A 16909-nucleotide genomic window follows, 5' to 3' on the forward strand; every position below is an offset into this window, starting at 1 on the left:
GGGAGGTTTTTTGGAGGAGGAGATGGGGATATTTTCAGATCATGCAGGAGTGCAAAGCTGAGCCGTAGTTGCCCCTGGGGGGATTTTGGGGTCCCACGCAGCGATCGCGCGGTGCCGGCGGGGCGGGACGTTGGTTTTGGGAATTCCGGGAGAGGCGGGGATGAAGGGCGGGAGGCCCGGAGGGGGGAGCGGGGCGATGGCAGAGCTGGGGCAGCTCCGGCAGCCTGGAGGGGTGGTGGAGGCTGGAGATGAGGGGGGTCCGGGCCCCCCGAGCCTGCAAGTGTTGTCGGGGAGTGGGGGAAGAAGCGCTGAGTGGCTGGAGTGGGGGAATGCTGAGGAAGGGGACCCTGGGACAGCTGGGAGCCGAGTCAGAATCAGGGCATGATGAGGCCTGGCAGCCCCAAAACCCCCTGAGCGAGCCGAAGCAGGAGGCGGGAGAGGGGGGATGCCCAGGACCCACGGGCCCCCCAGCAGCTCTGAGAAGAGGGACCCCCATAACCCCAAAGGAAGGACACTGGAAAGAGGGAAGCCCTGGGACAGTGTTTTTGGACTCCTTGATTTTTAGAGGATTTTATGGACACCAGACATGTGGTGACTTCTGGAGATGGACTTGAACAGCAGGAACTTCAAAGCCAATGCACTCACAGAATGTCTTTCCCACACCAGGAATTCCCAGTGCCAGACTTTGGCTGGGTAGAGGAGGAGAAGGCTGTGAGGAAGAGGAGGATTCCTGCGGATCCCCAGGCAGGTGAGGAGGAAGTCAGTGCCCCTTTGCCCCTCTCTCCTGCTCCATCTCCCAGCCCAGCCTGGCCCCGGCTGCAGGACAACCCCGCTGCCGACGCCGTCCTGCCGGGGATGCACTGGGGGGATCTCCTTGCCCTTGCCTCTGGCACGGAGGCAAATCCCATCCTGTCCTTGTCCTTCCTCCCCCAGACAAGGAGGCCAGGGAGGACAAATCCCCTCAGCAGAACCTCGTGGAAGAGGCTGTTTTGAGCGGCCCCATGGCACAGGAATGCAATGGGGAGGAAAAGGTGCTGAGATCCCGCCCGAGGAGGGGCTCCAAACCCATGCTAGGGTGCTCCGAGGAGGAAGGACCCACCCTGTGCCAGGAAGGCAGCCAGAGATGTGGCCAGAGCTCTGAGCTGGTGGTGCATGAACAGCTTCACAATGGCAAGAAGCTGCACCAGTGCTCGGAATGTGGGAAGAGTTTCTGTGCAAAGTCCAGCCTGGTCCGGCACCAGAAGATCCACACTGGGGAACGGCGCTGTGAGTGTGGGAAATGTGGGAAGCGCTTCAGAAACACCTCTCACCTGATGATCCACCTGAGAGTCCACACTGGGGAACGGCCCTATGAGTGTGGGGAGTGTGGGAAGAGCTTCACTCACAGCTCCCACCTGATTGTCCACAAGAGGATCCACACTGGGGAACGGCCCTATGAGTGTGAGGAATGTGGGAAGAGCTTCAGGGACAGCTGCCAGCTGATCTGCCATCAGAGGATCCACACTGGGGAGCGGCCCTATGAGTGTGGGGAGTGTGGGAAAAGTTTCGCTGTCCAGTCCAGCCTGCTCCGGCACCAGAAGATCCACACTGGAGAACGGCGCTACGAGTGTGGGAAATGTGGGAAGCACTTCAGGGACACCTCTGACCTGATGATCCACCAGAGAGTCCACACTGGGGAACGGCCCTATGAGTGTGGGGAATGTGGGAAGAGCTTCACTCAAAGCTCCAACCTGATCCGCCATAAGAGGTTCCACACTGGGGAATGGCCCTATGAGTGTGAGGAATGTGGTAAAGGCTTCAGAAAGAGCTCCCACCTCAAAAGTCACCAGATGCTCCACACTGGAATCTGACGCTGTGTGTGGGGGCAGTGCGGGAAGAGCTTCCATGACAGCTCTGGCCTGATCATGCAGCAGACAGTGCACACTGGGGAATGCCCCTACACGTGCTCAGAATGTGGGAAGAGCTTCATCCAGCACTCCAAGCTGCTTGTCCACCGGCAGATGCACAGCGGAGAGAGGCCCTAACAGTGTCCTGAGTGTGGGAAGAGCTTGTCCCAGAGCTGTGCCGTGGCCCAAGAGCAATGGAGGCAGCAGGAAGGGAAGCCCTACAAGTGCCCTGTGTGTGGGAAGAGCTTTGTGCACTGCTCCAACTCCATCCCCTGTTGGAGGAGCCCATTGGATGATCCCCAGTGGGCCCCATTAGGCAGAGCCTTGGGGATCCATGGTCCTGGTGATCCATGTGTGCAAGTGTTGGGGATTACATTTGTTTCTTTTTCACTTACAGAATTTTTTTCCCATAAGTTGCTAGAAGTCTAGCAACTGTGTGCTTGATTTAAAGAAAGAAGTGTCTAAAGGAGATGGCAGCACCGGGCTACACCTGTTGTTTTTGGGTCTCTGAGAGTTTCCCTCAGAGGGGGGAGATAAGTGGAGTTTTGGGGGAGGTAAAGGGCAGAGCTGGGGGCAGCTGCTCGCTCTTGCTCTGGGCATGGGAGAGAGGATGGTCGGGCTGGTGCTCTCTGCGGGAAGAGCTCGCGGTCATCACTGCATCTTGCCCTGGGAAATTGCCATCATGTGCTCATGTGCTGGTCTGCCCAGGGATTCTGAGCTCGCCTCCTCCTGCCCTGCTGGGCCCGCCGTCTCGCCATCGCGGCGTATTCGGGGCTGCTTTGAGGCTTTCTGCTACTCTGTAGCCCTGCCCAGCCCTGCCGGGACATCCCTGCCGCTCCAGCTACCAGCGCAGAACTTCTGAGCTCATCCACCAGCCCGGGGCTTTCCACCCTTCCAGCTTGGTCTCTTGGAGTCCTGCTGGGCCACCGGGATCAAACTGCCCCAGGCTTTGTGAAAGAAAGCCCTCGAGGTTCCTGGTTCTGTTTATTATTAATGCTGTAGTTGTTGTTTATTTGCTTTGTCATACCTACAGTTGGCCGGGGAATCAGCCAGAGTCAAGACAGCACTCAATATGAGTTAAAAATCTTGCTCGTTTATTCAGCTATTTGGCTTACATTTATACTGTGCTAAGCATATCATGCACCTAACTCTGAACATCATTGGTTAAACCATAGTTTTCACACGTCCTTGCAGTAGACATAATTGGTTCAGAAGCTCTGTCCACAAGACTAAATGCTGCAAATCTTCCCTAACTTATGGTCAATGCATCCTGTCTAGCATCCTGTTACAGCTATTGTTCCAAGCTTTACTTCCTCCTTATCCCATCTAAGGAATGGTTCAAGGACGTTTCATCCTCTACTCATCCCTTAAGCTAAGAGCAGGATTGTGCACATGTCCCTGCTTTTCCAGCCATGCATCCACAACATACCAGTGAAGAACTGTTCTTCCTGGCCCCATCCTTCTGCCTGAAAGCCCCCCTTCATTTTCTACATCATCATCGTTTGGAGGGAGAGGATTTGAATTCTCTACCCCTAGGGAGGTCCTGCCCCTCCCTAGCAGATTCCTGTCTGTCAGACCAAGACAGGAAGAGAGCTGGCTGGTGGTCTGCACATCTTCCTGGCCACCTGTGGGCACCTGGATGCAACAGGACCCCAAGGGGATGTGGCCATGAATGGTGACATGGACATGGCTGGAGACATGGGGGTGACATGGACACGGGTGGGGACATGGAGAGCCAAGATTGGAGGCATGGTGGGGATACGGGCATGGGTGGGGACATGGAGAGCCAAGAATGGGGGCATGGTGGGGATACGGGCATGGGTGGGGACATGGGCTGAACTTCCAGGGAATGTGGGGGATGATGGGTTTAAGTGAACTCAGGGCTCTTGGGAGGGGCATGGGGTGCTGTGTCATGGACACTGAAATTCCAGATCATCCCAGCGTGTGCCGTGGATCCCAGAGGGGAATTCCCAAGGCTCCCAGGTGCCGGTTCTGCCCTGCTGCCCAGGGGAGCTGTGCCCAAGGGGCAGGTGACAAGGTCCTGAAGCTGTGTAGGCTGACAAAGCAGACAGCAAAGGTTGGTTTGCTGGACATTTTCCAGCCCATTGCCAGCTCAGAGCAGAGGGAAGAAGAAAAGGAAAGTGAGTCCCTGACAGAATCCCAGAACCATTGCAGTGGGAAGGGCCCCTGGCTGTGGGCTGCAGGGCCAGGAAGGAGAGACGCCTCTACCCCAGTGAGGTGCACATGAGACCATAGCACCAGAACCTATGGATTTTATTTAAGATTTATTTTATTGAAGGTTCTAAACAATTGTGTAGTAGTTGACTTTCACTAGAATTTATTTTCTTTAATTATAAAATTGTAATTGCTTGTAAATAGTTATGGTAAGTTTTTAACCGCTTTGACGTAGGATAAAATTTGTAAACGCTTTGAGCAGTGTAAAAGGGGAAGAGAGGCTTTCACAAGATGTAAGTGCGCTTGCAAAGGATGTATTTTAATATATGATTATTATTGCAATGTATATTTCCAAGATAGCATAAACGGAGAGCAGAAGAGCATAAAAGGAGAAATAGCAAAACTCCTTAAAGTGGCATCAGAGGACCACCCTAGACCTGAGACGTGTTCAACTATTGAATTGTGCAAGGTTGCAGAAAATCTGAATTAAGATTGCGGTACATCTGCAACGGTATAAAAGACTGCAGACTGAAGCAGTGGGTGTGTAGTGGCTTTGCCAGGCCCCTGTGTCTTTTGCTTTCTGTTTTATCTCTTATTATGCTTTATTAAATCTCTTAAAAATTTTCAGCGGAGTGTGCTTCGTTTCTTACACTGAACAAGACATGTGAGGTAGAGAATTAAGAAAGAGGTGTCAGAGAGGAAAAGAAACAGGAAATTCCTCTGGCTCGGGCTCCACAGCTGCCGGGCAGAGCCACAGCGCCCAGCACTCCCCACTTCCACCTGTTATAAATGACATTATTTTATAAAAATAACACTGGGTTCTGCATTTATGTATTAGCATGTGATTATTATCATATGTTCTAAATATGGTGCAAATTATACCTATTTTTATTCCCTTGTTTATATAAGATATGATATGATAATGATATATGATATATAACATAATGTAATATATAACATAAGACAATGTAATGTAATATAACATATATCATATCATCATATCCTATCGTATCATATAAATGCCAATTAACTGTGCCAATTGGAATATAATTTGATTTATTAAAAAAAGTCAAATTACAGAATTTCAGTAAAACCAACAAGCGGAGTTACGGTGACGATAACCCGGGATCGTCAAAGGGTGAACGGAAAGCAGCCTCTGTCGCACTGCAGTCCCCCAGTGTTCACGAATTGGCCCCGTCTGGGGTCCCGGTTTTATACACTTTATTTTGCCCCTGGCATAAGATTTCCCCACAGTTCTTTGTTTCCCTGGAATAGTTATTCGAATTTATCGGCGTCACTGGTCTGCTGAATGGGGTCTCCTATGGGAGGGAGAAGTGTCAATTTGGGTCCTCCCGTGAGTGAATGGGAGCCGAAATTTTGAATGGACAGATGTTCTCCTCCAGTGATCAGCGAGATGGTGGAGCTCTGATGACTCTGCTGCGTTTGGGAGGAAGAACTGATTGCTTATTTTAATGTTCCTCCTTTCTGATGCCAATGACGGTGCCCCAGGTTCCCAACATTTCATTGTCTCCTCCTAAAAGGTGGTTTCTGGGTGTTGCCTGCCTTGGAATTTGTCAATTCCGTGGCTGGCTGGAACTAAGGTTACATTTTATGTGACATAGTTACAGTTTGTGTTTATGATTTAACATACTATAATCCATAATATCCATTCCACCGGGCAGCAACTGACCGAACAAGGGGACACAGTCTCAAGCTACGTCAGGGAAAGTACAGGTTAGATATTAGGAAAAAATTTTTCACTGAAAGAGTAATAAAACACTGGAATTTTCTTCCCAGGGAGGTGGTGGAGTCACCATCTCTGGATGTGTTTAAAAAAAGACTGGACATGGCACTTAGTGCTATAGTCTAGTTGAGGTGTTAAGGCATAGGTTGGACTTGATGATCTTAGAGGTCTCTTCCAACCTCATTATTCTGTGATTCTGTGATAAGAACATGAATTAACGCACCATATTGACTACAGGGAATATTATCCTGATTTTGTGACTTCAGAGAAAGTGGATTTGCAGGTACGGGAGTGATTTGCCAAAGCAGCTTCAGGCAGGATTGGGAGCTGAAATACTAAAATCCCCAAATTCTGCTGTCCTGGAGTCACCCTGGGCTCTGCCTGGGGGATCCCTGGATCCCTCCTGCACTGAACACACACCTGGATGTGCTTATTGCCTCTTATGGGTCATTGTCACACTAATTTTTCCAAGTTTTGCCTCTTCCTGCCCCCTGGCTTGGTGCAGGGAGGGGTCACAGGTGTGCAGACTCTGGTCAAACACCTTTCCCAGCTGCTGGCTCACCTGTCTCTGGTTTTCCCTGCAGATCTACCAGGGCACAGCACAGATCCAGCGAGTGATCATTGCCCGTGAGCACCTGGGCAGGTACAAGGCCTGAGGGATGCACCAGCTCCAGGCCTGCTATTCCAGGGAAAGGGATTGTGCTGCATTTCTCCATCAGAAGAACATGGGAAAACCCCTTTTCCATCCAACTCCTGTTCTTGTGCCTGACCCAGCACAGGCTCTGGGACCCCATCCATGCCCTGAGCTCATCCCACTGACTGATCATCCCAAACATCCCTAAACCCCACAGGGATCTTAGTGCTCTTTCCAAATCTCCCTTTGGCTTTCAGCAGCAAAGGAGACAAAACCCTTCCCCAGCAAACCTGGATGAGCAAACCTGATGGTGGGATTTGGGCTGTTTCCATGTTTTTAATGGCACTAATCCACTTGCTTTGTTTATTCCTGGGGCTTGGGTGATGGCAACTGGATCAGCCTTAGGGAATTGAAAAACCCCTGACTTTTCCTCCTGTGGAAGGGCCCAGCTGGCTGTGGCACTTAGGCTCCAGGGCCCCAGTTCCCAAGATTTATAGGAAACACTGTAGGTTTGGAGCCTTTCAACAGCCAGATCTCAAGAAAGACTAAAGTGAATCCTTATTTCCCATGCCTCGAGCCAGAATTCCTTGTTACGGGTCCGTGGTAATGACGGTGTGTGAGGGAGGCTACGTATGTGCTGGGAGGAAAGGAGAGGGATGGGGCAGTGGGAACGGGAATGAACTGATCCTGTGGAAAAGCGTGCAGGAAATGGGCTGGGTTTGGGCACGGCAGTGTGGGCTGAGCTGGGCCTTGCCCTGATAGGGGCCAGGGCTGAGATTTGTGCAGCACAGAGGATTTCCCTGGGAAAAGGCTGTCCTGGAGTCCCTGCCAGGGCCCCATAAATGCTGTCGGTGTTGATGGGCTGATCCCACACTCCTCACACGCTCTGCTGGGATCCACTGCCTTGTGCTGGTCCCAGCATGGGACGGGCTTGTGGGTGGGACTGGGGTGGGCTGGGAATGGACAGGGGAGGATGGAATGGGGGTGGAAGTGGATGGGGACTGTGCAGAGAAGCCACACTACCAAAAGCCAGTGTCCACCAAGGAAACAGGAGTCTTACAACTTGATTCTGTGAAAAATGTAGTATGTTAATTCATACTCTTATAGTTAATGAAATTTATTGAAAACTATAAAACTGTATATATATGTGTGTTTTATGAAAGTATGTTTCAGGACACCCTGTAACATCTTGTTAAACCAAATTATGAAAAGGCAGGCACCACCCCAGAAATTTACATTCAGAAATAGACAAATGGTTTACAGGAAAACCAGCAGCCTCCTCAGTCACCGGGAGGAGACCCATCAAGATAAGGCGGCAGGGCCATGAACACCCCATCCAACACCCTCACCGAGCATCAAGCATCATCATCCATATCTCGACCATTCATCAGCCAGGAGGATCTATAGAAACTGGACATTTACATATGAACTGAGAGAAAGAACTCTTTTCAGCCTAGTCGGAGACACTGAATAGCTAGCTGGGACACAAAGGGAAATATGGGGAAATATTGCCAAGGGCAGAATAAAATGTATAAAAACTAAGCCCGGAACCGGGCAAATTTGTGAACCTAGGGGGAGACCGCAGACGGCCAGATTCTGTGTCTCAAGGTTCACCCTTGTCATTTTCCTGGGAAAAAGACTGTCGAGTATCTCCGCTGTTGGTGGGTTTACCAAAATTCTGTAATTTGATCTCTGTTAATAAACCAAATTATTATTTTAATTGGAATATTGGATTGGCATTTATAACACTCCCAACCTGTCCAGGCTTCTGGAACACCCCCAGCTCTTGCAATGCCCTTTTATGCTCCCCCCATTCCCGGGTTTGCCTCCCAGCGCTGCTGGTACCGGGCGATCCGCACGTGTCTCTGGGCTGACAATGCAGCCCCTGAGCCGGGCAGAGCAAGCCCCACCATGGGGAGACCCTGCATGCCCCGCTCCCTGGGCAGCCGCGCCCAGCCCCGGGCACAGAGCTCCGCCAGCCCCCGCCGCCCCCTCCCCAGGGCCCCCGGGGACCCCCGCAGCCGGGGCCGGGTCTGAGCGAGGCGGCCCTCGAGCCCGGCTGCGTGGCCAGGGGGGCACGGGGAGCCCGGGGCCTCTGTGCCAACGCTTCCCCCGCTCTCCCTCAGCCTTTGCCCGGCCCAGCCCGGCCCCCCGAGCCCCAACAGGCCCCGCACGGCCACGGCCGGGCCGCTCCGCTCCCCTGGGAGCCCGGCCACACGGACCCACCTGCGCCGGGGCCCACGGGCCACCGAGAGCTCCCCGGGCCGCCCGGGCCTGGGCCCCGAGCACAGAGCTCTGCCCGGGGGGCTCCCGGCCCAAGGCGGCGGCTCCGGGCCCGGGCGGCCGCTCCCGGCTCCCACAGCCCGCCCGGGGCCGCCCCGCCCGTGCCGGGGCTGCGCCAGCGCTCCCCGCACCCAAGGGGGTTCAAACTGCCGGGGGCATCTCACAAAAAAACATTGCCCGTATCCCCTCCCAAAACAATAAAATCCCAACCAGCCATCGATCCCCACAAAAAATAATCCACAAACAAATCCACAAACTAACCCCTTCCACCCTGCCCTCCTGCGCCTTCGCAGGGACCCCGACCCCGCGGGAATGCCCCCGGGCCGGGACAAAAAGCTGCTCCCCTGGAGGCGCTTTGAACACCCACCCGCGGCCCGGCCCTGGCACACGGCTCCCGGCAGCTGCCCCGCTGTCCCAGCCGGGCCTTTGCAGCAGGGAGGCTCTGCGGGACCCCCGGGCTGTGCCCCCTCCCAGGCCCTGCCCGCCCCGGGGCTGACCTTCAGCCCGGGCTCTCTCGCTGTCCCGGCTCCTGCAGAGTCCCTGCTCGCAGCTCCTTGGGCCCCTGGGCTCTCCTCTGGGGTTTGGGGAACAGCCGGCAATGAAACCTTGCTCCTTAAAGGAATCATTTTGGTGCTCCCTAGAGAGGCCAGAACTGAAACTTTGTTCCTTTTGCCTGGTGCAGAGACCATCAGGGCATTTTCTGCGCAAAGTTCCAGCCCCCAGCTTTTGTTGAAGGAGCTGCCTACCAATGTCACGCTGCCAGGAGCCTGTCCTTGCTGTCACCTGCTGTGGCTGGGCATGAACAGAGCTCCTGCACTTGCATTTCCAGCTGCTGCGCAACCAAAGCTGAGGGATCTGGAGCTGCCTGAATGCAAAAACTGCAATATGAGCCACTCTCAAGGGGGAAATCTCCCCCTGCTGTGCCAGCCCATGGCAATGCTGCCATTCTCTGCTGTTGCTGTGGCACTCTTGGGTCTGGCTGAGCAGGAAAGGTGACCCTGAGCCAGGAGATTTCTTTGGCTGCAGCAAAGCCTTGGAACGCAAAGACCTTCCTGATGCTGTGCCCTGGGCCAGGAGGCAATGAGCCACCAGAGCTGACCCTAAATTTCTTACAGAATTCACAGAATGACTGGGTAGGAAGAGACCTTCAAGAGCATCAAATCCAACCCATGCCCCAACACCTCAACTAAACCATGGCTCTGAGTGCCTCATCCAATCTTTTTTTAAACACATCCAGGGATGGTGACTCCACCACCTCCCCAGGCAGACCATTCCAGTACTTTATCATTCTCTCTGTGAAAAACTTCTTCCTAATATCCATCCTGTATTTCCCTTGGGGCAGCTGAAGACTGTGTCCTTTTGTTGTGTCAGCTGCTGTCTGGAGAAAGAGACCAAACCCCACCTGACTACAGCTACCCTTCAGGGAATTGTAGAGAGCGATTAGGTCACCTCTGAGTCTCCTTTTCTCCAGGCGAAACAACCACAGCTCCCTCAGCCGTTCTTAACAGGGTTTTTGTTCCAAGCCCCTCACCAGCCTTGTTGCCCTCTCCTGGACGTGCTCAAGCGTCTCAATGTCCTTCCTAAATTGGGGGCCCAGAACTGGACACGGCACTCGAGGTGCAGCCTCACCAGTGCCGAATACAGGAGAAGAAACACTGCCCTGCTCCTGCTGGCCACACCATTCCTGATCCAGGCCAGGAGCCATTGGCCTTCTTGCCCACCTGCCCACACTGCTGCCTCATGTCCAGCCTGCTGTCCAGCAGTGCCCCAGGTCCCCTTCCCTGGCTGCTGTCCAGCCACTCTCTTGCCAGCCTAGAGTGCTGCAGGAAGTTTTTGTGGCCAAAATGCAGGACTCAGCACTTGCACTTATTAAACTTCATCCTATTGGACTCTGCCCATCCAGTCATTCCAGGTCTCTCTGCAGAGCCCTCCTACCCTCCAATAGATGGACACACGGTCCAAGCTTAGTGTCAGCTGCAAATTTACTAATGAAAGACTCAATCCCCTCATCCATGTCGTCAGTAAAAATATTGAACAGAACTGGCCCCAGCACAGACCCCAGGGGAACACCACTGGTGCCACCAGCTGGATGCAGAACCTTCACCACCACTCTCTGGGCCCAGCCATGCAGGCAGTTCTTAACCCAGCACAGAGTGCTCCTGTCCAAGCTGTGGGCTGCCAGCTTTTCCAGGAGTGTGCTGTGGGAGACAGTGTCCAAGGCCTTGCTGAAATCCAGGTACACAACATCCACTGCCTTTCCCGCACCCACCTGGCGGGTCACCTGGTCATAAACGGAGACCAGGTTGGTCAAACACGACCTTCTGTTCTTAAACCCGTGCTGGCCGGGTCTGATAGCCTGGCCATCCTGTAGGTGCTGTGTGATGACACTCAGTATAAACTGCTGCAGTACCCTACTGGGTACTGAGTTCAGGCTGACTTGAGTTGTGGGATAAGGATTTAACAATTCAAACTGTAAAGCAGGCATGTTTTATTTCCATCTGGGACACAAGGGGGATTTTCCACCATACCTGCGTACCTGGTTGAGACAGGTTTAAGGTTTAAATACACTCAGATCCCACAAAACAACCCCTCCCTCCCCACCCATTCTCTGCCCACTCTCCGCCTCCTTGCACTTCCTATTATAATTAGTCTTCTCTGGTGTCACATCTCCTGGTGGTTGCAGGCTGGGGTCTTCTGATGAAGTAAGAGGTCTTCCTCAGTTGTTCACTGTTTGACCTCTTCCTCTGGGCAGGTGCAGTGAAGGTTTGGCTAACTCCCAGGTCACTTTGTCCTGGCCAAAACCACGAGCCTGGTTCTTTCTGATTTCTTAAGCCACAGGTTCTGCTTTATGGGGTTTTCACTATACCTAAGTCTTGCTTTACTGAGTTTTCACAATATACACAATATACATCTTATCTCTATGGCCTTCAGCTAGCAAATAAATCCTCATGTGTTCTGCTACAAGTTGTTTTTCTGCTTTTACAGGATTGCTAAATAAGCTGTATATTTCTGCTTCCCCTCCATCTGCTTAAGCACATTAAATGCTTCTAAAATTCTGAATTTTAGATATGTTTCCCATATCAAACTGGCCTATAATTACCAGGATCCTCCTTTCTACCCTTCTGGTGTAGGGGTGACACAACACATTGGCCAACCTCCAGTCCTCTGGAACCTCACCAGTGAGCCAGGACTGTTGGGAAATGATGGAGAGTGGCTTCACAAGCTCATCTGCCAGCTCCCTCAACACCCTGGGCTGGATCCCATCTGGGCCCATGGATTTTGAACATCCAAGTGGCTCAGCAGTTCTCTGACTGCCTCCTCCTGGATAACAGGGGCACCTTTCTGCTCCCTGACACCATCTACCAGCCAGGAGGGCAGCTGTCCTGAGGACAAGCTGTCTTCCCACTAAAGGCTGAGCCAAAGAAGGCTCAGTTAAGCACTTTTGTCTTCTCTTCATCTGCAGTTCCTAAGTTCCCTCCCACATCCAGTAGAGAACAAAGGTTGGTCCTACCCTTCCTTTTGCCATTAATTTATTTGTAAAAACATATTTTATTATCCTTTACAAAAGGTGCCAAAACGACTTCAAACTGAGCTTTGGCCTCCCTAATATTTTTTTTCCTACATGTTCCCTTAAATACTTCCTGAGAGACCTGACCCTCCTTCCAAAAATGATACATCCTCTTTTTGTTCCTAAGTTCCTCTGAAATCTCCTTGCCCATCCAGGCTGGACGTTTGCCTTGTCAGCTCATCTTTCAGCACACAGGGACAGTCTGTTCCTGTGCCCTCAAGATCTCTGCATTGAAGCACACCCACCTTTCCTGGACTCCTCTGTTTTTAAGGGTTCCTTCCCAAGGAACTCTCTGAATAAGTCTCCTAAAACGGCCAAAGTCTGCCCTCCAGAAGTCCAATGTAAAAATCTTTTTGATGTCCCTCCTGATTTCACCACATATTGAGAACTCTGTAATTTCATGATCCCTGTGCCCCAAGCAGCCTCCAAGCACCACATCTCCCACCAGCCTTTCTCTATTTGCAAACAACAGGTCGAACATAGTCCCTCCCCTGCTGGCCTCACTCATCCGCTGTCACAAAAAGTTCTCCTCCATCCACTCCAAAACCTTCCTGCACTGCCTCTTTGCCGCTGTACTGAGTTCCCAGCAGATGTCTGGTAGGTTAAAGTCACCTACGAGAACAAGAGCTGGTGATCCTGAAACATTCTCCAGCTTCTTAGAGAAGAAGTTGTCCACCTCTTCTTCCTGCTTGGGTGGACGATAACAGACTCCCAGTAGGTACCCCTGGGAGCCCGTCCTGTTTGCTTCGGGTAGAACAGGAACAATGAAAACCTTCCCAATGGCACAACTCCCCAGCCCACATGGGGAAAGGAAAGAAAAAGTTGTCAAGTTCTCAAAACCTTTCTCCTGCTTTGCTGCAAGACTCCTGCTTCACGCATGTTGTGGAAAGTCAAGAGAAGCTGCATGGGTGGGCTATCTTGTGACAGATGGTGCAACTTGTTCTCCAGGAAAGGTTCTTGGAAAGAGCAGACAGGACTGTGGAGAAGATTCTGGGAAAGCTGAAACAGCTTTTAAAATAAAAATGAAAGTGGAAAGAAACAATCCAAGATGTTTTTCTCTGTTTATTTCTGTGTCACCCTTTCCATCTTAAACTACTTCTCCATCTCATTAATTCTAAATGGGTCACACCTCTGACATCCAAGACTTGGCAAGATTTAGACACTGTAAAATACCATCAGCTACATCCAGTTTGCCTTCCCGTTTTTCTTGGAAAGCAATGCCGGAGACACAAGTGCAGTGCTTGGGTCAGGTACAAATTCTGCATTCAGGGAATGTGCTGTGACAGTGTCTGACCCTCAGCAGGGACAATGCACAGCAACAGCCAAGGGGATTCCTCTGTCACTATGCAGGAGTCAAGACTGGGCCCTGACTGAAAACGGCGAAGTTCCCGTGTTTGGACAGGCTCAGGGCTGCCCCGGGGAGTGCAGGGCTCGGTGCGAGGCAGAGGGGGCAACGGAAAAAACTGACAAGGGGACAAACGGCCCTGGAGCTTCAGTTGCAGCAGCAGCAGCGGCAGCAGCGGCAGCAGCGGCAGCAGCGGCAGCAGCAGAGAAGAAAAAAGCGGCTTTGTTGACCAAGCCGTGCTTCCCCTCTCCCTCTCCCACAGTCCCGCAGCCTCTCCCTTTCCCAGTGTCCCCCTCCCAACCCAGTCTCCCTCTTCCCTGCTGGGCCGGGCCATGCCTCGGGCCCACCCCCGGCCCCGGGCGGGGCTGCCCCGTCCCTGCCCCCGGGCGTCCCGCCGCGGTCTCGCCTTCGCCCGGCTCTGGCAGTGCTGGCGATGGCGCTGCTGGGCGGGCATCAGTGCCTGGGGCTGGGGCAGCATTGCTGGCCTTTGGCTGCGCCTTTACCGAGCCCAGCCCAGGTCCCGGCCCCAGCCCCGGCCCCGGCACCGGCACCGGCACCGGCCCCAGCCCCGACCCCGGCCCCAGCCCCAGCCCCAGCCCCAGCCCCGGCTCGAGCCTCGGCCCCGTCCCCTGCCCCGGCCCCGGCCCCGGCCCCGGCCCCGGCCCCGGCCCCGGCCCCGGCCCCGGCCCCGGCCCCGGCCCCAGCTCGTCCCTGGGCCCGCAGAGGACACAGGCGGTGCGGCTGCTCCCGCCGCCTCCACTGCGGCTTCCCCAGCCCAAGCTCCTCCGCTTGGCAGCGCGGCCGCTGGCCCTGAGCCGCTGCTGTCCCGTTGCCAGGAGCAAATGCCTGGGGATGCCCAGCCCGGGCCGCTCGAGGGGCGCTCGGGGGCCGTTCCTGGCCCCGGGCCGAGCGCTGACAGCCGCGTCTCGCCGGCAGGGAAGGCGCAGCAGCCCCTCCAGGAGCAGTACCGCCTGGGTTCGCTGCTGGGCCACGGCGGCTTCGGCAGCGTCTGGGCGGCCACACGGCTCTCAGACCGTGCCCCGGTGAGTGGCGCGGCCGGTGGTGGGTGCACAAGGAAGGGGCGCAGGAGGAGGAGGAGGGCGAAGGAGAAGGAGGCTGGGGCTGGGCAGGGCAGGCAGTGAGCTCAGCCTGCTGCTCCCCTTGGCTTGCAGGTGGCCATCAAAAGGGTGCCACGGAACCGTGTCCGGCATTGGGGTGAGCTGGTGAGTGAGCGGGGCCAGCAGGAGAAGCTGGGCCATGCCGGGCAGGGTGGAAGCCGACAGGACGCCTGGAGGGAGAGCGGGCGTGGGGCCAGCAAAGGGCGCAGAGCATCCCGGGCTGGCTGAGGGGTCCCTGACCCCTGGCACGGCCTCAGCCCCACTGACAACATTGTGCTCCTCCCACAGCCCAACGGCACCAGCGCACCACTGGAGATCGTGCTGCTGCACAAGGTCTCCACTGGCTTCCCTGGTGTCGTCAGCTGCTGGAGTGGCTGGAGCTCCCCAAAGACATCATTATCATCATGGAGCGCCCGGAGCGTTCTCAGGACCTCCAGCACTTCATTCGGGCACGGCGGTTCCTGTGCGAGGAGGTGGCACGGGAGCTGTTCCGCCAGGTGCTGGAGGCCGTGCGGCACTGCACCAGCTGCGGGGTCCTGCACCGCGACCTCAAGCCAGAGAACATCCTGCTTGACCTGGCCACCGGGCAGGCCAAATTGATCGATTTTGGCTGTGGCACCTACCTACAAGACACAGCCTATACTCACTTTGCAGGTGAGCCCTCGCAGGGGTGTGCTCCCCATTCCAGACATCTCCTGGCCCAACATCTCACAGCCCAGCCTGGGTGTGGCTCTGGGGATTCTCCCTTTCCCTGCCACTCATGGCACTGAGTCTTCAGCCCAGTTGCTTTTGAACACAAGTGGGTGGGGGGACCAGCTTCCAGCCCTGCTGGCAGCCTTTGCCAGCCACTCTGCCTGGGACTGGGACTGGGGCTGGGGCAGCCAGCCCAACAGAAGCACCCGTGGGTGGGGGTGGCTGAGAGGGGAGCCAGAACATGTGCACCAGCCAGTTTGGTGTGCAGGTGAGAAAGGGCTTGGACTGCTGTGATTGCCTGGTTTGCTTTGGGTTCATAATGGTTTTTGGGGCAATGCAGGCAGGGACGAGTAAGGCATGGTTTTTCCCCAGCACTGAGTGGGTTTTGCTTGTCATGGTTGGGCCTTGCCAGGGCTTCCACTGCCACCTTCCAACACCAGTGGCTTCTTTTCCAACCCTAAGTTCGTACAGAAGTCCCAGGTGCTGGCCAGAGGGCAGCAGGTCACACCACGTGCCACTGGGGCAGCCCCTGCACGCCCAGGGATGCTGGGGCCAGGCTCTGGGAGCAGCAGCATCCCCCTGATGAACTCCATCTGTATTCCATAGGAACACCGTCATACAGTCCCCTGGAATGGAACCAGTTTGGCTGGTACTATGGACAGCCAGCTACCGTCTGGTCCCTGGGCATCCTGCTGCACCAGATGGTGTGTGGGGAGCACCCTTTCAGGAGGGGCCACAAGATCAGCTGGGACCATCAGCTCTCGCTGCCACCACGGCTCTCTCAAGGTGAATCCTCATGTCTGGGCACGGGGGAAATGCCAGTGCTGGGAGACAGCAGTGGGCTGTGGCAGCTGCTGAGGAGGTGGCACGTGTCCTGCTGTCCTGCTTTCCTCCAAAACAGGGAATTCCTGGGAAAGTTTAGGCCCAGCTCTGAGCAAATGCAGCATGGCCTGAGAATGGGAACAGTGGGGCAGACAGGAGCCTTCTCCAACTGACCGGCGGTTTCTGGTTTCTCTCGCCAGAGTGCCAAGATGTCATCCGGCGGTGTTTATCCATGCTGGATGTGGACCGGCCTTCAGTAGAAGACCTGTTGTGTCATCCCTGGATGCAGGATAGTCATCTGCCATAGAAGAAGGGAGAGAGCCACAGAAACAGCGATGCAGGGCCCTGGTAAGTTCCAGCTCCACACATGCCTTGGCAATCAGAAGCAAAGGACCCAGACTTTTTTGTCCTGCCAGTGTCACTGCACAGGGGTCATCAGATGGGAAGACACAGCCCCTGTGCTGGAGCTGAGCTGCTCTGCCCAGCACTGCTGGCTGCCATCCCAGCTGCTTTGGCTTGTCCTGGGTCACTGCCAGCTGGGGCCCTGGGCAGAACACTGACAGCCTGGTCTCACTCCCAGGGAAAGAGAAGCAGCCCCTGGAGAAGCTGTGCCAGGTGGGGCTGCTGCTGCTGGAGACAGC

The 16909-nt window shown here is 54.7% G+C and overlaps 1 protein-coding gene and 1 pseudogene across 1 annotated transcript; both read left to right on the forward strand.

Annotated features, from left to right (window-relative positions):
- The first annotated feature begins 207 nt into the window (after window positions 1-207).
- On the forward strand, window positions 208-3630 carry LOC134562055 (zinc finger protein 239-like; annotated as a pseudogene).
- On the forward strand, window positions 3555-16575 carry LOC134562202 (serine/threonine-protein kinase pim-1-like). Its single transcript, XM_063419626.1, is given in 9 exon segments — window positions 3555-3656; window positions 6390-6448; window positions 13922-14136; window positions 14281-14678; window positions 14808-14858; window positions 15042-15108; window positions 15111-15407; window positions 16053-16232; window positions 16469-16575. Coding segments are annotated over 9 exon segments (1476 nt in total).
- The last annotated feature ends 334 nt before the right edge of the window (window positions 16576-16909 follow it).

This window comes from Prinia subflava, chromosome 26 (assembly GCF_021018805.1).
Source record: "Prinia subflava isolate CZ2003 ecotype Zambia chromosome 26, Cam_Psub_1.2, whole genome shotgun sequence".
NCBI lineage: Eukaryota > Metazoa > Chordata > Aves > Passeriformes > Cisticolidae > Prinia > Prinia subflava.